The sequence below is a fragment of the Bos indicus genome, chromosome 21, assembly GCF_029378745.1.
Source record: "Bos indicus isolate NIAB-ARS_2022 breed Sahiwal x Tharparkar chromosome 21, NIAB-ARS_B.indTharparkar_mat_pri_1.0, whole genome shotgun sequence".
In the NCBI taxonomy this organism is placed as follows: Eukaryota; Metazoa; Chordata; class Mammalia; order Artiodactyla; family Bovidae; genus Bos; species Bos indicus.
In genome coordinates this window covers 28,764,012-28,786,082 of record NC_091780.1, presented here as the reverse complement: position 1 = coordinate 28,786,082, position 22,071 = coordinate 28,764,012, and the positions used below count along the sequence as shown (strand labels likewise).

The 22,071-nt window shown below is 40.5% G+C and overlaps 1 protein-coding gene across 8 annotated transcripts in view; it reads left to right on the top strand.

Moving 5' to 3' along the window:
• The window catches only part of TJP1 (tight junction protein 1), a 259,464-nt gene that overhangs the window by 180,476 nt on the left and 56,917 nt on the right, over nucleotides 1-22,071 (top strand). For all 8 annotated transcript variants that reach the window (XM_070775278.1, XM_070775275.1, XM_070775274.1 and 5 more), the window contains 2 exons: nucleotides 20,188-20,312; nucleotides 21,251-21,353. In XM_070775278.1, coding sequence (XP_070631379.1) covers nucleotides 20,188-20,312; nucleotides 21,251-21,353 — 228 coding nt within the window. The remainder of the gene's footprint in view (nucleotides 1-20,187; nucleotides 20,313-21,250; nucleotides 21,354-22,071) is intronic.

The window sequence follows — 22,071 nt, the reverse complement described above, 5'->3', positions numbered from 1 at the left end:
ACAAAAAAATCTGCTAGGATTCTCATTGGGATTGCATTGAATCTGCAGATCCATTTGGGGAGAATTGGTATCTTAACAGTATTGAGTATTCTTCAACAATATAAATTACGGATGTAGTATATCTCTCCATTTACCTTAGTACTGTTTTGTAGTTTTCCGCATAGAGATTCTACACACACTTTGTTAAGATTTCTTGATAAGCATATTTTATGTTTCCTTATGCTGTTGTAAATAGTAGTTTTTAAATTTCAGTTTTTGATTGTGTATTAATATGTAGAAATACAGTTTTTGTTTCTTTTAATAGTGAACTTGAAACTTCTAAACTTAGAAGTTCTAGGAACTTTCATGGTAGATTTCTTTTGCATTTTTCTATGTGGGCAGTCATTTGTGAATAGAGGCAGTTTTATTTCATCTTTTTTGATCTATTCATTTCTTTTTCTTGCCTGACTGTACTAGCTAGGACTTCCAGGATATTGCTGAATAGGTACTGTGAGCAGACATCTTTTTCAGCCTTGTGTGTGATGTTGGCAGTAAGGTTTTTGTAGATGCCTTTTATGAGGTTAAAGAAGTGGCCTTGTGTTTCTGTTTTGCCATTTAATAGGTTGAGGAAGTGCCCTTTTATACTTATTTTGCTAAAAGGCCTTTTTTTAAAGTCATGAGTAGATTTTGGATTTTTGCCCATGCTTTTTTCCTAAGTATTGATGGAGGTTATCATTAAATTGATTAAAGTTATCACTCTAAAGCTTTTAGTCTGTTGATATATTCAGTTTCTTGCTTTTTGGAGTTGAACAGCCTTCCATTCCCAGGATAAATTCTGCCTAGTTGTGATGTGTTGCTCATTTTATATATGGCTGGATTGCTTTGCTGATGTTCTGTGGAGACACTTGTTTCTGCATTCATGAAGGATACTGGTTAGTACTTTCTCCTTGTGTGTGTACTGGTTTAGGTTATTGGTTAGTACTTTTTTCTCGTATGTGTACTGATGTGGGATATTGGTTAGTACTTTCGCCTCACGTGTGTGCTGGTTTAGGATATTGGCTAGTACTTTTTTCTTGTATGTGTGCTGGTTTAGGAGTGAGGAAGGCTGCCTTTCTCCTTTCTGTGCTCCCTGGCAGACTCTGTGTGCAGCTGAAGTTCTCTCGACTCAGTGTAGCCGTCTGGTTCTGGAGTTTTCTTCATGAAAAAGCTTTTAACTAAACATTTGTTTTCTTTGATTTTGTATAGGACTCTTCAGGTTATATGTTTCTTCTTTGTTAGCTTTAGATTTTTTTTTTGTAGCTTTGGTAGTTTGTACCTTTCAAAGTATTTTTTTCCTTTTATCTGAATTATCAAATTTATAGACATAAAGTTATTCATAACACTCCCTTATTTTAATGTCTTAGGATCTATAATATTTTCATTTTTGATATTGGTAATCTGTGCCTTCTCATTTTTTGGTCAGTCTGGCTGTAGGTTTAAACAATTTTATTGATTTTTCAAAATACCTGCTTTTCTTTTTAGTGATTTAAAATTTTCTGCTTTGTATTTCACTGGTTTCTACTCTTATTTTAATGTTTCTTCTACTTATATTGGGTTTAAGTTGCTGTTCTTTTTATAATTTCTTAAGGTAGAAGCTAGATCATTTGAGACCATAGGGTGTAATTTAACCACATACCACATTACATTTTTTCTCCCTTAATACCTTTTAGTTTTTAAATAAGTAAAATAAAATAAGACACTTAAATTAGCTAAAGGATGTTTCTCCTTTTTTACTGTTCTGCCAGGTTTTCTCAGTTTTGGGCAAATGCTAGTTTATTTTCTATAGATGTGTCTCATTGTCTTAGGCCAAGTAGGAAAAGATTCTGAATGGTGAAGAAACAAGAGTCTGATTTTCTGAATGTGTTAATTTAAAAGTGTCCCACCAGCTCTTCATGGAAGTGGTGGTGCTCAGGAAAAGGTCTGGGACTCCCGTCTGGAGAGATCAGTGTGGATTCCCTTCTCTCTCTCTTCCTGGGCTTCAGGTTTCTTTTGCTTTAAGGAGGGTACCAGCCCAGAAAAATGTCACCAAAAGATAACGTGGGGAGAAGATGAGTGTGTATAATTCACAATTCTTTGGTTTTCAGACACATTTACTGTTGTCCTGGGAACACAGAGCTGTGTGCCCCTGGGCCTCATCAGAGAGAGACTAGGACAGAATGGAAATCCTCAGCAACCATCCCTCCAGGAAACGTTTTTGAAGGTTTTTAAAAATAGACCTGTCACTGTAAGACTTAACACCAAAGAAAGCATAATTCAGTTGACTTCATTCTCTGAGGCTGCAGAACTGTCTTCCAGATGTCTTTCCTTTGGTTTTCTGAGTTGATCCAGAATAAAATATGGACTATCTAGAGCACTGTCAGCAAACTTTACTGTGAAGAGCCAGTTAATAAATACTTCAGGCATTGCAGGCCATGCATCTCTGTCACGGCTATGGTTGCAGAAGCAATCATAGAGAGTAGGTTAACAGATGGGTGTCACTCTGTTCCAGGAGAGCTTTATTTACACAGTGGCAGCTAGCTGGATTTAGCCCGCAGGCCATGGTCTGCTGACCACTGATGGAGAGCAGTAGCCCTCTAGGTTTATTGTAAAGAAGAGTAACTGGATCATCCCCACTCCTTAAGATCTGGATTCTTTCTGTCTGGGATGGAACCCCTCATGTGTATGTTTAAAACCACATGTTTGAAAGGGAGGGCTGTGGCCTCTAGCATCACGTATTTAAGAAACACTGGCAAAGGAATGAGACAGTCATTCTCCTAGAGGTGAGTCAAGTGAACCTTTGAAACAGTAGTGTGAAGGAGATAATTTGAGACTGTATGCTTTTGGCAGTAACCTGGAGTTGTAGACACTGTGTCTTGACAGATAAAGGCAAATCCATATTCTTTGACATCCAATGTTAGTTATGTGAAAAGCGAAGGTAACTTTGTTTTTCAAAAGAATAAAAATCCTGTGGATTAAGCTACCATTTTCTGCTGTTTACTGTCCAGAAAAATATATGATATGCTTCTGTATTTCCTCCTTCTTCTGTTTTCATCTTCAGAGGAAACTCTCTTCTTAGAATACTAGAAACCATTGAAATCCTATTCATTCTTCAAAGCTGAGTAATTTAGCTCCAGTGTATGCCAAGCACTGTTGTAGTTCTGGGAAGTTTATCAGAAAAGAAATAGGCAGCATTCCTTGCCTCATGGATTTTTTTATCCTCAGTGATAGATGAATATATACCCCAGGCGGTTGTTTATCCCATCTCCTCTTGCATTACCCTTTTAGTGCTTGGTGTACTTAGTTATGCCCAATGAAGCTTAATTTCCTAGGAAGCCTATATATTCAACACAATCGCTTTTCAGAGATAAAATAGCAGCATTGCCCAGTAGCAATATAATAAAAACCACATGTAATTATAATTTTCCTGGTCTTAACATTGAAAAATGTAAACTGTGTGTGAATTGAGTGTATAATAGATCTTTATTTAATTCAGTATATCCAAAATATTGTCATTTTCAATATGTAATTAATATTTAAAAATTGATATACTGTACTTTGCTTTTTCTTTTCCATACTGAGTCTTACAAAACCGATGCACATCTTGCAATTTCAGCACATTTCAGGTAAGAATAGCCACGTTTTGGGTGCTTAGTAGTTGTGTATTAATGGCTATAGTATTGGCAGGTGCAGGTCTGTCATTTGAGATGGTAGTGCATCCAGGGGGCCCTGTGTCCCACCCTTTCCTCCCATGATGTACCCATGGCTTTCTTTACTTTCAGATGTTCTCCCTTAGAAAACACGTATATGTTTATAGATCTTTGAGAAATGAATAAATGCTCCGGAATGAGTTGGTTCTCTCTACTTTTTTATTTTCTGAAAAAGTACTATTAATATGTGAAAGATTAAATGATATTTTTATACTAAAGAATTAACGGGTTGAGAGAACTTTGAGAGAAGCTTGGCCATGATGGCAGAGAAGAAAGACCTTGAGCGCACTTGGTCTCATGGGTATACCAGAATGAACATCTGTTTACAGAGCAGTTACTGATGACCAAGTTTGGGGATATAAAGATCTACAACTAAAGATGATAAGGAGCCACATGAGATGGGTAGGAGGGGTGGAGCCACGGTCAAGACCCGTACCCTTAGGTGGGCAACCCACAAATTGGGAGGATGATCACAATGCAGAGGTTCTCCTGAGGCGTGGAGTGTGAGCTCCACATCAGGCTCTCCAGCCCACTGGTCCTGCACCAGGAAAACGAATCCCCAGAAACCCCAGGCCTTGGCTTTGAACACCAGTAGGGTTGTGAAAAGTAGAGACTTCACTCTTAAAGGAGGGTTGTGAAAAGTAGAGACTTCACTCTTAAAGGGGCATAGAACGTCTCACACTGTCCAGGACCCAAGGCACAAGCAGTAATTGGAAAGGAACCTGGATCATATCCACCTTCTTATCTAGGAGAGCCTCCTAGAGAGTCAGGAGGCAACCACAGGGCTCCCAGGGGATACAGACACTGGCAGAGCCCATTTTGGGGAGCTCATTCTAACCTGTGGCCCCTGGTGCTGGCAGGGACCATTTTGGAATCATCCTTCCAGCTCATTAGCACCAGGACCCCCAGGGCCTGCAGCCAGAGACTCGGAGTCCTGGCTGCATCCACTTGTGAATTGGCACAAGCCCTGTGAGCAGCTTCACACACCAGTGGGCAGGCACCAGCCCAGCACCCTTTGGGCCTCAGCCCCTCTCACCAGCAGTTCCTGGGTTCCCTGCAGCCAGGGACCCCAGGACCTGCCTCTGCCCACCAGTTGGCTGGTACTAGCCCTAGAACCTCTTTTTACTTCTTTCATAGGGCATGAGCCCTATGGTCCCCTGGACCTCATCCCTACCTGCCAGCAGACTCACACCAGCCCCAGGACCTCTTGGGACCTTGAGAATGGCCATCATCAAAAAGTCTACAAATAACAAGTGTTGGTGAGCATGTGGAGAAATGGGAACCCTAGTACCCTGGTGGGAATGTAAACTAGTGCAGCTTCTATGGAAAACAGTACAGCGGTTCCTCAGAAAACCAAAAATAGAGCTACCATATAATCTGGCAGTTCCACTTTTGGTTGTATATTCGAAGAAAACAAAGACTAATTTGTAAAGATACATGCACCTCAGTGCTCATAGCAGCACTAGTTAACAATAATCAAGATACTAAAGCAACCTAAGTGTTCATCAGCAGGTGAATGGATAAAGAAGATGTGGTACATAAACACAGTGGAATATTGTGCTGTGCATAGTCACTCATTTGTGTCTGACTCTTAGCGACCCCATGGACTGTAGCCTGCCAGGCTCCTCTGTTCATGGGGATTCTCCAGGTAAGAATATTGGAGTAGGTGGCCGTCCTCTCCTCCCGGGGATTTTCCCAATTCAGGGATCAAACCCAGGTCTCTCCCACATTGCGAGTGGCAGATTCTTTACTGTCTGAGCCACCAGACAGTATGGAATATTCCTCATCCATAAAGAAGAATGAAATAAGGCCATTGGCAACAACGTGGGTGGACCTAGAGAGTATTACACTTATTAGATGATATGCAGAATCAAAAATAAAACTGGTGAATATAACAAAAAAGAAACAGACACAGATAAAGAGAACAAACTAGTGGTTACCAGTGAAGAGAGGAAACAGGAGGTTCAAGATAGGAGTAGAGGGGTTAAGAGATAAGACTACTGTTTATAAAATAAGCTATAGGGTTATATTATATAGGATGGGATTATAGCCAATATTTTTATAGTAACTATAAAAGGAGTATAATCTATAAAAACTTGTATCATGATATTGTATACTTGAAAATAATGTAAATCAACTCTATGTAAGTAAAAAGAAAATTTAAGCAGTATGTTGTACACCTAAAACTAAAAAAATTAAATGGGGAAAATATGTTGAAAGCAAGGAATCTAGTTAAGAGATAGATAATACAAGGTCAAGCAGGTAAGTGTTTCAAATAGAGAGGTGGTTGAATAAATAACCTTGGAACAACGGGCGGGGATAATTCAATGAAAAAAGGAATAGTCCTGACTAGATGGTACTGGGATAACTGGTTGAGCACGTGAAAACTAGTGAATTTTGACTCCTGTTTTACACCAAGAACATAATTAACCTCCGTGCTCAAAACCTAAATGTAAGTTAGAAGAAAACACAGGAATAAATCTTTATGACCTCAGATTAGGCACTGATTTCTTAGATAAGATCATGAAAATACAGGAAATTAAAGAGTAAACTGGTAAAATAAGGCTGCATCAAAATTAAAATTTTTTGTGTTTCAAAGGAAACCAAGAAACTTTCAGTAAGAAAGTGAAGGGATAACCCATAGAATGGGAGAAAGAAAATATTTGCAAATCCAGTATCTGATAGGGGCTTCCCTGGTGGCTCAGCAGTAAAGAATCTGCCTGCAGTACAGAAAGACAAGGGAGATGGCAGGTTTGATCCCTGGGTTGGGAAGATCCTCTGGAGGAGAAAATGGCAACCCACTCCAGTATTCTTGCCTGGAGAATTCCATGGACAGAGGACCCTGGAGGGCTGCAGTCCATGGGATCACAAACATTCGGACATGACTGAGTGAGCACAAAGGATGCATGAGAAGGGACTTGTATCCAGAATACAGAAATTCAGAAGTAAAAAGACAATTCAGTTTTTTAAATGGACTGAAGAATTTTAATAAGATTTCTGCAAAGAAGATACAGAACTATTCAATAAACATATGAAAAGGTGCTCAGTGGCACTGACCATCAGGGAACCATATGTCAAAAGTGAGAGTGGCACCCTCTGGAATGACTGTGATCACAGAAGCAGACAGTAATAAGTGTTGATGAAGATGTGGATGTTGGCTGGTGGAGCCAACTGTGATAAACTAAGATATTCAAGAGGTAAACACAGAATTACATGTGACCAGCAGCTCTGCTGCTAGGCATATACCCAAGAGAAATGAAGATGGATACCAGCACAATAGCTTAAACATCAGTGTTCATAGCAGCATTATTCACGGTAGCCTGAAACTACAAATAGCCCACATGCCCATTCACTGATGATGAATAAGCAAAATGTCTTATATCTGCGCAATGGAATATTGCTGAACAAGAAATGAAGTACTGATACGAGCTGTGACATGAATTTATATGTCAATAAAGCTGTTCTAAGAAAAGAGGCCAGGAGGGTGGAATTCTGCATCAACTAGTGTATGATGGGTAGAAGTAAGCATTTACACTGAGGTGAGGATATAAGCTAAGCTAGCCTTGTTTTACCTGGTTGGATGCCATTGTGTATAATTGATAGAGTGCATTATGAATGTTTCAGAGCCTTTGTGGTGGTGTTCAGTCATGAGTCATGTCTGACTCTTCACGACCCCATGAACTGCAGCATGCTAATCTTCCCTGTCCTTCGCTATCTCCCAGAGTTTGCTCAAATTCATGTCCGTTGAGTCAGTGATGGCATCCAACCATCTAATCCTCTCTGCCCCCAATCTTTCCCAGCATTATGACAGGTGTCAGTAACCACATGGAATAAACCTAAGTCTCAGAAAGGTCTACGGAAATGATCCCAAGGAGGAGCATCTTGACTGCAGGTCTCTGGACTCAGCATATAATGCTCTTCTCACTTATATGTAAAATTTAACTTTAAATATAATGGATATTTATGGAATATAATACCTAAAATTAAAAACTCTTGTAGTTCTAGCACATAAACTACATGTATATGTAATAAAATGAATCAAATAAAAAGTAGTAACATTGATAAGAAAGGGGCCAAAGTTTGGCTTTTTTTTTTTTTTTAAAGAACATTGGTGGTAAGTTCAGTTTTGTGGAGAAAAGGACAGTTTTGGAGGAGGACACCCCCAATTGCAGGTGTCCTGTTCAGTCAGTCAGTCGTGTCCAACTCTGTGACTCCCTGGACTACAGCATGCCAGGCTTCCCTGTCCATCACCAACTCCCAGAGTTTGCTCAGACTCATATCCATCGAGTCAGTGATTCCATCCAGCCATCTCATATTCTGTCGTCCCCTTCTCCTCCTGCCTTCAATCTTTGACAGCATCAGGGTCTTTTCCACTGAGTCAGTTCTTCGCATCAGGTGGCCAAAGTATTGGAGCTTCAGCCTGAGCATCAGTCCTTCCGATGAATATTCAGGACTGATTTCTTTTACGATTGACTGGTTTGATCTCTTTGTGGTCCCAGGGATTCTTATTAAGTCTTTTCCAGTACCACAGTTCAAAAGCATCAGTTCTTTGGTGCTCAGCTTTCTTTATGGTCCAGCTCTCAGATCCATACGTGACTACTGGAAAAACCGTAGTTTTAACTAGACTGACCTTTGTTGTGCAAAGTCTCTACTTTTTAATATGCTGTCTAGGTTGCTCATCTCACACGCTAGTAAAGTAATGCTCAGAATTCTCCAAGCCAGGCTTAAGCAATACGTGAACCGTAAACTTCCAGATGTTCAAGCTGGTTTTAGAAAAGGAAGAGGAACCAGAGATCAAATTGCCAACATTTGCTGGATCATCGAAAAAGCAAGAGAGTTCCAGAAAAACATCTATTTCTGCTTTATTGACTATGCCAAAGCCTTTGACTGTGTGGATCACAATAAACTGTGGAAAATTCTGAAAGAGGTGGGAATACCAGACCACCTGACCTGCCTCTTGAGAAACCTATATGCAGGTCAGGAAGCAACAGTTAGAACTGGACATGGAATAACAGACTGGTTCCAAATAGGAAAAGGAGTGTGTTAGGGCTGTATATTGTCACGCTGCTTATTTAACTTATATGCAGAGTACATCATGAGAAACCCTGGGCTGGATGAAGCACAAAATGGGAATTTTTGGAATCAAAATTGCCAGGAGAAATATCAGTAACCTCAGATATGTGGATGACACCACCCTTATGGCAGAACGTGAAGAAGAACTAACGAGCCTCTTGATGAAAGTGAAAGAGGAGAATGAAAAAGTTGGCTTAAAGCTCAACATTCAGAAAACTAAGATCATGACATCTGGTCCCATCACTTCATGGCAAACAGATGGGGAAACAGTGGCTGACTTTATGTTTTGGGCTCCAAAATCACTGCAGATGGTGATTACAGTCGTGAAATTAAAAGACGCTCACTCCTTGGAAGGAAAGTTATGACCAACCCAGACAGCGTATTAAAAAGCAGAGACATTACTTTGTCAACAAAGGTCGGTCTAGTCAAGGCTGTGGTTTTTCCAGTGGTCATGTATGGATGTGAAAGTTGGACTATAAAGAAAGCTGAACTCAGAAGAATTGATGGTTTTGAACTGTGGTGTAGGAGAAGACTCTTGAGAGTCCCTTGGACTGCAAGGAGATCCAACCAGTCCATCCTAAAGGAGATCAGTCCTGGGTGTTCATTGGAAGGACTGATGTTGAAGCTGAAACTCCAATACTTTGGCCACTTGATGTGAAGAGCTGACTCATTGGAAAAGACCCTGATGTTGGGAAAGATTGAAGGCAGGAGGAGAAGGGGACAACAGAGGATGCGATGGTTACATGGCATTACTGACTCAATGGACATGAGTTTGGGTAAACTCCGGGAGTTGGTAATGGACAGGGAGGCTTGGCGTGCTGCAGATCACGGGGTCGCAGGGAGTCGGACACAACCGAGTGCCTGAACTGAGCTAGGTTGCTCATAGCTTTTCTTCCAAGAAGCAAGTGTCTTTTAATTTCATGGCTGCAGTCACCATCTGCAATGATTCTGGAACCCAACAAAATAAAGTCTGTCACTGTTTCCATTGTTTCCCCATCTATTTGCTATGAAATGATGGGACTGGATGCCATGATCTTAGTTTTCTGAATTTTAAGTTTTAAGCCAGCCTTTTCTCTATCCGCTTTCATTTTCGTCAAGAGACTCTTCCTACCTGTGGTCTACTTATCAGTTAGTGAAGTGACTATAGGACTCCAGGCTTTCTGAATTCATTGGTGAAAAGGAACTTGAGCAAATGATTGCCAAGGATCCATTTAGTCCAAAAATTTTTTGACCCCGTGTTCACTGTGGAAACATATAACTGAAACAGTTTTCATAGAATGTTGAGGGTAGATTGGAAGAAGGAAAGAGGAGGCAAACGACAGAAACTGTAGAAGTAAACTGTGTGTGTAAGGTGAGAAAAGTTAGAATTAAGTTTTAGAATAAATGTAGAAATGTAGTTGTAGAAATTTGGCATAAAGACAGGAGGGAAAAAAGGCAAGAAGAATCTTCAAAGAGTTGAGCATTATTTGAAGGAGACAGAAGAGTCTTTGGAGGAGGGTGTGTTCATATTGTGCAGTTCTATTTCAGCAGCCAGCAACTTTCAGGACTCTTTCCCCCCTTTTAAGAAGTCTTTTAAGGGATCAGGAAATACTTAGAGGGGAGGAAAGGGTGAGATGTATGGAGAGAGGAACTTGGAAACTTACATTACCATATGTAAAATAGATAGCCAGTGGGAATTTGCCTGGTCTCAGGGAACTGAAATAGGTGTTCCAGTATCAACCTAGAGGGCTGGGATGGGGAGGGAGATGGGAGGGAGGTTCAAGAGGGAAGGGTCATATGTACACCTATAGCTGATTCAAGTTGAAGTTTAACAGAAAACAACAAAATTCTGTAAAGCAATTATCCTTCAACTAAAAAATAAGAAGAATTTCAGCAGATGAGTGAGCAAACCATTCCTCTTGATACAGAAGGTCAGACAGTAAATAGTTTCAGCTTTGTTGGCCATATGGCCCCTGTTGTAACTACTCTCTGCAGAAGCAATTATAACGTAAAGGAATGGGCATATCTAGTGTTCAGTGAAATGGGAAAGTAACTGAACAGATTGTAGGTCTCCTGTTTACCATCAGATTAGTTTCACTACCAGGCAAAGGTAAAAGTACAGGTTAGTGTTGCTTGTGGCTGCCTGTGGTCTTGAAAGAATGAAATATGATGGCAATAAAATTCTTCTGATGCTTTTAATTCATCCAAAAACTATAGCCATGTATGTGTGTGTGCATACAAATAAATGAGATCATATTATATATACTGTTTTAAACCAATTCTCCCACCACCATAATAAAAAAATCATTATCTTGGACATTTTCTCATGTAAAGATATGAAAATCAACTATATTTTGATGCATCTAAATTTTTTTATGGTCAACATGTGAGAAAAGTGGATTATTTTCCATTTCTTTGGAAAATCCCTCTGAAAAGCACCATGCTAGTGTTTTTGTAAATCCAATACAGAGTATACAATTGCCTTGGGATAGTAATAATTATACTACTGTCAATTTTGATTACTGGAAACAATATTAAAAGTTTTTTTTAGCAAACGCTCACACTGTTCCTCTCCCCCATTTAAAGAAATGATTTTACAACTATCTTGATCATATAGTTATTATAAAATTTAACCCTTTCATCCTTTAATCCTCATTTAATCTTAGTATTGTAAGTAGGTATATCTTTATCACCAGTCCTTTTCATGTGATGCTTGTCATTTTGATTGTCAGAAAGTTATTTTCTATTAGGAAGGGATCATGAAAACTGATATTCCCTAAGGGTTTTTTTACATGTTTAGTAGCTTATCTCTGTCCTTTTATACTTGAAGATTAGCTTTACGGGACATAAAACCCCGTAAATCACTGTTTCCCTTGAGTATTTTTGACATAATGGGTCACTACCCTAATGTGATGATAATCTGATTTTTATTTCTTTTAAAATTTTTCCTAGATACAAATGAGTCTTCTTCCTTAAAATCTAGTCAGTTTACTTGAATATATTTTGGTGTTTCCTCTGAATTGGTATTCTCAGATATCTACAGGGATTTATGTCCTTTGAGTATGTACAGTTTTTTATCTATCTATATAATGTATATAGGAAAGGAAATATTATTTAATTCTAGTTTTACTGTTTTATTTTTTCTTTTATTTTGGTTTTGTTCTTTAGGAACTGCTTTTATTTATATGTTGTATCTCTTTTGCCTGTCTTCATTATTTGTCATTTCCTCTCAAATCCTTTTTTAAAAAAATCCCTGAATCATTTCTGTTTTAAAAATGATTTCTGTTTTACTTTCTTTCATGGTAGTATATTTATTTGTGTCCCTATATAAAATTGCTTTTAAAATTTTCTAATTAGTATGAATTCTGTCGGCCTCATTTTTTAGTTTTTGAAAATTCTTGTTTGTACTGTTGTGTCCTGTAAGTTTTCTTTATGTCTTTTCACTTGCTTCATAAAAGTCGCAGTTTTGATCCTTTATTTTTCTTTTGAGCACTCTTTTTGCCATGCTTCCATTTTCCTTAGGGATATTCTGCTGCTCACCATCTTCTGTAGCAATTTTGTTGGGGGTTTTATCATAATCCCTTTTGTGTTCATTTTTATGGGAAATTAGCCTTCTTGAGCTTTTAGAAATTGGCTTAGTCTTCTTGTATGTGTATGCTCGTGCTCAAGAAACATAGCTACTGTTTTTGGACGCTTTCTAGGTCTGTGCCCTCCGCACCTTGTATGTTCTGCTCTCCTGTCCCCTGGAGTCTGAACCCGCAGTCTTCACAGGGCCTGGAGGGTCCGTATTGCAAAGTCCTGGGGTGACACCGCTCCCACCATTCAGGCCCTCTGCAGGCTCTTGCTCTCATTGATGACTGATTTCACCTGCTATTACGTCAGTTATTTGGGGGTTCCTCCAGTTTGGGGGACATCAGCTGCCTGTGGCTCTCGAGTTGGGAGCATGCACATCAAACGGGTGTTGATCCTCTCCACCTGCGTCGTCAATGGGGTGTATTGGTTACCTGGTTTTGTTGTGAATGTCTGTGGGTTTTTATTTGGAGATGCAGAAAATTCTAAATCCTTGAAACTACTATGGCTGCTAATGAGTATTTAGTGCTCAAATTCGTGCTAGTTGTAAAAAAGACAACTCTAAAGGGAAATGGAGTTAAATGGAATAGTCAGTCAGATACTTATAGTGCCCTAGTGCACTAACGTTGTTCAGCCACTTTGTGTTAGGCTGGTGCAGGGTTGGGCTTAGCTGGGACTGTAGAAGCATGTGTAGCTCCCTCCCAAGTGGAGCTCTGACATCCAGGCTACTTACTGTGCTTGTGTGGGGTCGGACTGGGTGTGGGTGCTCAGGGAGCCTTCAAGACAGGACTGCTGCCCGTGGAGGGCTGGGATGGTTTTAGGAAGGAGATAGCAGTGAACCTGAATGTCAAAGGGTGAGGAGCCATAGGAATCCCAAGCAGAGAAGAATGTGAAAGCTCAGAGCTTGATGTGCGTGGACTACTGAAGTGGGAGCAGTGGTGACGAGTGTCAGAGCCAGGACCGGTGCTGGGAAGTGTGTTGGCCATGCCTTTCAGGATACTGCAAATGTGGAGGGTTGTGAAACAGCAGAGTCAGATTTGCTCTAGAATAATAATCCTTGCAGCCCAATGGAGAGTAGATTGTGGTGCAATGGAGGAGAGGCCAGATGAAACCGTGGTGACAGTGTCAGTCTGCACAGGTTTCAGAGGGGGCCTTCCCTGGGAGAAGGAAGTGTAGGGGGGTTGCTGAGCCTTGTGGAGTTGTGACTGTCTCTCACGTCTGATGTTCACAGTGTTGAAGACTGACATTTTTAGCCCTGACTGCCCATTAGAATCGCTTTGTTGCTGTTAGCACGCCAGGCTTCCCTGTCCTTCAGTATCTCCCAGTTTGCTCAGACTCATATCCATTCAGTCAATGATGGCATCTAGCCATCTCATCCTCTCTCATCCCCTCCTCCTCCTCCTGCCCTCATTCTTTCCCAGCATCAAGGTCTTTTCCAGTGAGTTGGTTCTTCGAATTAGGTGGCCAAAGGATTGGAGCGTCAGCATCAGTCCTGCCAGTGAATGTTCAGGGTTGATTTCCTTTAGGATTGACTGGTTTGATCTCCTTGCAGCCCAAGGGACTCTCAGAGTCTTCTCCAGCACCACAGTTTGAAAGCATCAATTCTTTGCGCTCAGCTTCTTTATGTGCCAGCTCTCATATCCATACATGACTACTGGAAAAATATGGCTTTGACTATGTGGAATTTTGTCAGGAACGTGACATCTCTGCTTTTTAATATGTCTAGGTTTGTCATGACTTGCCTTCCAAAGAGCAGGTGTCTTTTAATTTTGTGGCTGCAGTCACCGACTGTAATGATTTTGGAGTTCAAGAAAATAAAATCTGTCACTGTTTCCACTTTTCCCTTGTCTGCTGTGAAGTGTTGGGACCAGGTGCCATGATCTTAGTTTTTTGAATGTTGAGTTTTAAGCCAGCTTTTTTACTCTCTCACCTTCATCAAGAGGCTTTTTATTTCCTCTTCACTTTCTGTCATTAGAGTGGTTTTATCTTCATATCTGAAGTTGTTGATATTTCTCCCCGCAATCTTGATTCCAGCTTGGGAATTATCCAGCTTGGCATTTTGCATGATGTGAGATTTTTAAAAGAATACCTGCCATCGCCCTCATCGAGTATTGTTTAATTGATATCTGTTGAGGGGCTGGAAATCGTCAAGCACTTTTGACACTGATCCCAAGTGAGTCTCATCTGCAGCCAGGGCTCAGCATCAAAGACCTCCTGGGTAGTCATGAAGGTAGCCTAGGGAGTGCTGACACAGCAGGATGACGCCCCACAGTGTGAGGTCTGCTGGCTCTGAGGCCCTGTCTCCTGCAGCCAGAACTGCACTCACTGTTCACAAGCAAATCTTCAGAAATAGCTACTCATCTCTCCTCTCCTTGAGAGTTCCTGACATTTTCATTTGGGGTATTTCTTTAATATTTTTGTGTTACATTTTAAATTTTTGAAAAAGAAGAACTATCAAGCAAGATATAAATGTAAGCATTAAAGCACACAGAATAAAAGATTACTCCTAGCTTCTTCCCAAGGAAGAAAAAAAGCCAAAGAATAACACATCCCTCAAGATTGCCAGGAGAAATATCAATAACCTCAGATATGCAGATGACACCACCCTTACGGCAGAAAGTGAGGAAGAACTAAAGAGCCTCTTGATGACAGTGAAAGAGGATAGTAAAAAAAGCTGGCTTAAAGCTCAACATTCAGAAAACTAAGATCATGGCATCCGCTGCCATCACTTCATGGCAAATAGATGGGGAAACAGTGGTTGACTGTATTTTTCTGGGCTCCAAAATCACTGCAGATGGTGATTATAACCATGAAATTAAAAGACGCTTACTTACTCCTTGGAAGGAAAGTTATGACCAACCTAGACAGCATATTAAAATGCAGAGACATTACTTGCCACAAAGGTCCATCTAGTCAAGGCTATGGTTTTTCCAGTGGTCATGTATGGATGTGAGAGTTGGACTAAAGAAAGCTGAGTGCAGAATTGATGCGTTTGAACTGTGGTGTTGGAGAAGACTCTTGACAGTCCCTTGGACTGCGAGGAGATCCAACCAGTCCATCCTAAAGGAGATCAGTCCTGGGTGCTCATTGGAAGGACTGATGTTGAAGCTGAAACTCCAATACTTTGGCCACCTGATGCAAAGTGCTGACTCATTGGAAAAGACCCTGATGCTGGGAAAGATTGAAAGCAGGAGAAGGAGAAGAGGGTGAGATGGTTGGATGGTGTCACTGACTCAGTGGACATGGGTTTGGGTGGACTCTGGGAGTTGATGATGGACAGGGAGACTTGTGCTGCGGTTCATGGGGTCGCAAAGAGTCGGACACGACTGAGCAACTGAACTGAACTGACACAGATGATACCATCCTTCTGGCAGAAACCAAAAAAGAACTAAAGAGCCTCTTGATGAAAGTGAAAGCGGAGAGTGAAAAAGCTGTCTTAAACAAAAAACGAAGATCATGGCATCCGGTCCTGTCACTTCATGACACATAGATGGAGAAACAATGGAAGCAGTTACAGACTTTATTTCCTGGGCTCCAAAATCACTGCAGATGGTTAATGCAACCATGAAATTAAAAGACTCCTATGAGCAACCTAGACAGCATATTAAAAAGCAGAGACATTACTTGGCAAACAAAGGTCCATCTAGTCAAAGCTATGGTTCTTTCAGTAGTCATATATGGATCTGAGAGTTGGACTATAAAGAAAGCTGAGTGCAGAAGAATTGATGCTTTTGACCTGTGGTTTTGGAGAAAACTCTTGAGAGTCCCTTGGATGGTAAGGAGATCCAGCCAGTCCATCGTTAAGGAAATCAGTCCTGAATATTCATTAGAAGGATTGATGCTGAAGCTGAAACTCCAATACTTTGGCCACCTGATGTGAAGAAGTGACTCATTGGAAAAGATCCTGATGCTAGGAAAGATTGAAGGAGGGAGGAGAAGGGGACGACAGGATTGAGATGGTTGGATGACACCACCAACTTAATGGACATGAGTTTGAGTAAACTCCGGGAGTTGGTGATGGACAGGGGGGCCTGGCGTGCTGCAGTCCATGGGGTTGCAAATTGAACTGAACTGAACACACCCCTCCCAACCCTGCCCTGGAGATAACCCTTGGGCATTAGTTTTTTCCAGTATTTGCAGCTAACAGTCTGCAGTGAATGACTGTGCACATGTGTGTTTTCTTACTGTTGTGTGAGTAAACAGTTTGTGATTTCGTTAGGATTGCCAGGTTCCTCCCCACAGAGCTGCAGCACTTTGCGTGACCATTAGCAGTGGGGCCTCTTTTGCTGTAGCCTCCTCAACAAAATGTGCTGTTAGACTTTAATTTTTTACCATTCTCTATGTGATTTTAATTTGTATTTCTCTAATTATGAGTTTTAACAGTTCATATCTTTGAATTGTGTGTTTCATTGGCTCTTTTTTCCCCCCACATTTTTCAGTGGTTTTTAATGTCAGTGTTTCAGAAGTATGGGCTGAGGACCCCGAAGGTCTCTGAAGTCTTTTTGTACTTAGTACAAACTATTTACATAACAACACAAAAAGATCATTTGTCTTTTTCACTGTGTTGATACTTGTAGTGAAGTTTCAGCAGCAGAGGTATGAGGTGAATCTGGCCTCAGCCCTGACAGATCAAGGAGTGTGGCACTAGACCCTCAGGGAGCCCTGGGCTCCCTAAGAGCGCTTCCAGTTCTGCTGCAGAGTAACTGAAAGTAGTAAAAGTTACTAGTTTTACTATGTCAGCTTGTGAAAAGACATTTAAAAAATCATCTGCCAGAGGAGCTGCAACTACGGAAGCCCATGTGGCCAAGAGCCCCTACTCTGCAACAAGAGAAGCCCATGCAACACAATTAGAGATAATCCTCCCTTGCTGCAATTAGGCAAAGCCCGGGCACAGCAATGAAAACGCACGCAGCATAGTCAGAAAGTAAATAAAAGTATTAAAAAATACAAAAATTAAAAGATACTAGCATGCTACCATATATTGAAATGGGAAATATGCATAAGGCATTTCTGCTTTATAGTGAAGTACTTATGTGCTGATTGAATTGCAAGCTCAACCAGCTGCGTATTGGTGTATGTGACACTGTTTTTATTTGAAGGAATGATTATCCAGACTGGAATGTTTGACAGGTATTTCTCTCCAGTAACTACTTGTTCCTTTAAGGAAGACAGCTGATAATATTTGTTTCCAGGCAAGGAAAATTGAATTTTTTCACAAAAATTTGGATTATCTGCCACCATGAGATGAGCTCAATACTTTGCAGTACTTTAAGACTGTGATTGCATTGGTGGTGATATTCATTAAAGCATAACTTTAAAAAGTGTTATATAATGATGGAATGTGTCATCATTTGAAGTATTTTCCAGATGACTAAAGACATCTCTTATAAGGCTTCCCTGATAGCTCAGTTGGTAAAGAATCTACCTGCAATTCAGGAGACCCTGGTTCAATTCCTGGGTTGGGAAGATGGAAAAGGGATAGGCTACCCACTCTAGTATTCTTGGTCTTCCCTTGTGGCTCAGCTGGTAAAGAATCCACCTGCAATGCCGGAGACCTGGGTTCGATCCCTGGGTTGGGAAGATCCCCTGGAGAAGAGAAAGGCTACCCACTCCAGTATTCTGGCCTGGAGAATTCCATGGACTGTATGTATAGTCTATGGGTTTGCAGAGAGTCAGACATGACAAAACGACTTTCAGTTTCATGCTATTATAAAATCACGATGGATAAAGTATCCATTCAAAGTCCAGAATGGGCCAGTGGACGGGTGTTCGTTTAACAACAAATACAGAAGGTCCTCTGTGTCAGTTTCAGGTTGCACACTACAGCCTCCTCCTAAGAAACTGTCACTTACCGATATAAAATGAAATGTGAATATCCATCATTACCTTAGAGACTTCCTAAAGTAACTCCTTTCCTTTTCAAATAATGTGTGTGGGAAAAAAATATTAAAATAGATTGAAAGCGTCTTCTTAATTCGCCACCCCCCACCCCCGACCCCACCCCTTGGTCGTGAATGTTGGATTTTGTCAAAGGCCTTTTCAGGGTCTATGAATTTAATCTCTGAATTTCCGCCGCCCCCCCCCCCCCCCCCCCCCCGCTAGTTTTACTAGTATATAACTCATATAATGGCTTTCCTAATAACACCAGTTTTGGAAATAAACCACCTTGTCATGGTGTATTTATATGATGTAGGCCTTTAAAAATGGTGTTAGGCTGTACTATTTGGAGGGGGCTCTATTTTGATCATGGGGAGTCATTATCACATTTAGATGTCAGTGTTATAATTGCTTCTTGAGAAGAGTTCAGAAATCTCCCTTTAATGTTAGAATGCTCTGGAACAGCTCATGGAGTTCCAAGGCTCTCTGGACATCGATGTTTTGGTGGAATTCCCCTGTGAAATATCTGTGCCTGGTATTTTTTGTGAGATAATTTCCTCATAACTATCTCTGTTTCTTCTCCAGAAATTGGGTTGTTTAAATGTAATTTCTAATAGAATCAATTTCAATAATCTGTATTTCCTTACAAAATTTTCCATTATCTGAGTTATCCCATTTATTTGAATTTGTTCTGTAGTCTCTTACGTTTTCTCATTGCGTACTAATAGTTGTTTTCTTTCTAATATTTCCTATTTTATTTATTTTTGAAATTTGAGCCCTGTGTCTAGCTGTTTTGAAATTTGGATATTCTCTTTTTCTGAATTATACCAAAGGTATGGTTTTGCCTAGTGATTTGCTTTGTGTTATTTTGGAAACATAAATTCAGGCAGTTGCCTTTACTTTGGCCACCCAGATGTTTTTCTGTTTGTTTTTCACATTAGCCTTATTTTGGGGAGGGTGGGCGGTAGCTTTACTGCAATGTAATTCATATACTATACAATTCACCCTTTAAAATGTATAATTTAGTGACTTTTTAGTTTAGTCACAGAGCTGTAGGACCATCACCACTTTTTAAACATTTCATTACCCTAAAAAGAAATAATGTACTCATAAACCATTCCTCCCCCATCTCTCCATCCATCTCCACCACCCTCAGTTCGGTTCAGTTCAGTTGCTCAGTCGTGTCCAACTCTTTGCGACCCCATGAATCGCAGCACGCCAGGCCTCCCTGTCCATCACCATCTCCCAGAGTTCACTCAAACTCACGTCCATCGAATCAATGATGCCATCCAACCATCTCATCCTCTGTCATCCCCTTCTCCTCCTGCCCCCAATCCCTCCCAGCATCAGAGTCTTTTCCAATGAGTCAACTCTTCGCATGAGGTGGCCAAAGTACTGGAGTTTCAGCTTTAGCATCATTCCTTCCAAAGAAATCCCAGGGTTGATCTCCTTTAGAATGGACTGGTTGGGTCTCCTTCCACCACCCTGGCCCTCAGCAGATCACCAGTCTACTTTGTCTTAAACGTGTTGGTCTTTAATCTCATATAAGAGGAATTGTATATGTGTGTGGTCTTTCGTAGTTGGCTTCCTTTAGATAGCATTGTTTTCCAGGTTCCCCATCTTGTAGCACATACCAACACTATACTCCTTTCTGTTGCAGATAAGAGTCATTTATGAATTGTTTGCCAGTGTTTGTGGTGATCATACTGGGGCACTGCCAATTCCCTCAAGAAACCTTCTGATAAGCCAAAAGGAACTGAGAATTTCAGTGTTGAGAATTTTTAAGTGTGTGGTAGTTCTTAACATTGGCGTGGTTGGCAGTTTTCAGTTTTCTGTTCCACCCAGCATTACATTCATTAGAGCTGTGTTCCCATACCAGGATCTCTCATCCTCGTGCGTGTCTGGACAAGTGAGGAGTGTTTTGTGTAGGACTGACTGTAGACGATGACCTGATAATGACATTTTACTCTAATTGTTATTTCAGGCTCCTGGATTTGGATTTGGAATTGCAATATCTGGTGGAAGAGATAATCCACATTTCCAGAGCGGGGAAACCTCCATCGTGATTTCAGATGTGCTGAAGGGGGGGCCTGCGGAAGGACAGCTGCAGTAAGTGTGCTTCTTTCTCCTCGTGGGCACCAGGTCACAGGTACTCTCCTGCCCTCTGCCACCAGCACATCATGCTAGTGATTCCTCTAAATTAATATGTGTTTATGCTTATCTGTCATAAATGGAAAGCTAGTTTCACTTACCTTAAGTAGGTCGCTATAAAAAATAAAGATAGTGAAAATAAAACTTGTTACTCAGTTTGGAGTAGAATCTAGCCTTCAGGAGCTGCTCACTAAGAGTCTTACCATTTCTTGTTAAGCAGGAAGATTAGCAAGATTGAAGAGAGGCAAAAAATGCACTTGCAAAAACATGAGTATGATTAGTAGGAGGACTGAAAGAAAACTGGAAGGAGAAAGGCTTTATCTTTAAAGATAGAATAACTTTTTCCAGGCTTATGACTTAGTGTCATTGAATGCATGTAACTGTACCAGCAGAAGTCATTTTGTGTGCTATAGTACCTGATCAGGGTTTCAAGGGTGGATCAAGTGGTAAAGATTCTGCCTGCAAATGCAGGAGACCCAGGTTCGATCCGTGAATCAGGAAGATCCCCTGGAGATGGGAATGGCAACCCACTCCAGTATTCTTGCCTGGAAAATCCCATTAACAGAGGAGCCTGGCGTGCTACAGTCCAGTGGATTGCAAAGAATTGGACATGACTTGGCCACTGACCAACAACAGCAGTATACCTGTTCAATCCTTTCAGGAACCTTTGTATTAATAGGTAAATAATAAATGACCTGTGGTTAGTTACTTGCTAAACATTTCTTGTGGGTGATCTGAAAGAAAATAGTTGTACATGTTTATAATTATTGATCTGAAGATAGATTAATTAGCCCATAATGGGAATATCTTTTTAAAATCCTATCTTGAAAACTCCTTTATAAACTTATCTGTGTGATTCTGTCTAACATGTTGTTTTGATCTTTTTTTTTCTTTAGGGAAAATGACCGGGTGGCAATGGTTAATGGAGTCTCCATGGATAATGTTGAGCATGCGTTTGCTGTTCAGCAACTAAGGAAAAGTGGGAAAAATGCAAAAATTGTAAGTGTTTTTTACCTCTAACTTTATAAAGGTACCAGCTGCACTGTTGATATGTTTTTGGTGTTTGATTTCATTCTTCCCATTTAAGAAAATAAAATCTGGGACAGTAGTTCAAGTTATTTACACATAGAGCACCTCTTCTGATACTGGTGGTACGTTTTGTTACTGGTGTGTATTTTCTCAAAGCTCAGATTCCAGGATTTTTTTGGTTGTAGAGGAAGGAAGGAATTCCTGGTTAAATAATTACTTCTTTATGGCTTAATATTTCCTTTTTTTAAAAAAACACTTAAATTAGGTGAAATCTTGACATATAATCCGTTTAAAGTCTATAGCCGTATTTTTCTGTTACAGGATTTGTTTAATAGGTAAAGTTTATGTCATCCCTTAAACACATAGCGTTGCTACCTTGTTACTGTGATACAGTTTGAGGAAAGAGAGAGTGGTAAGGGTTGTTTTGTTAGAATTGTTCAGGGTACTTTTGTTGTTTTTTCGTATGTTTGCTATGCTCTTACTTCATATTTAAAGTTTTTTTTTTTTCCCCCTGTTTTTCTTGTTTTTAGTAAGAAATTAAAGTTCAGTAATCTCTCAGTCAGTCAGTCCAGTCACTCAGTCGTGTCTGACTCTTTGCAACCCCTGAACCGCAGCATGCCAGGCCTCCCTGTCCGTCACCATCTCCCGGAGTTCACTCAAACTCACGTCCATCGAGTCGGTGATGCCA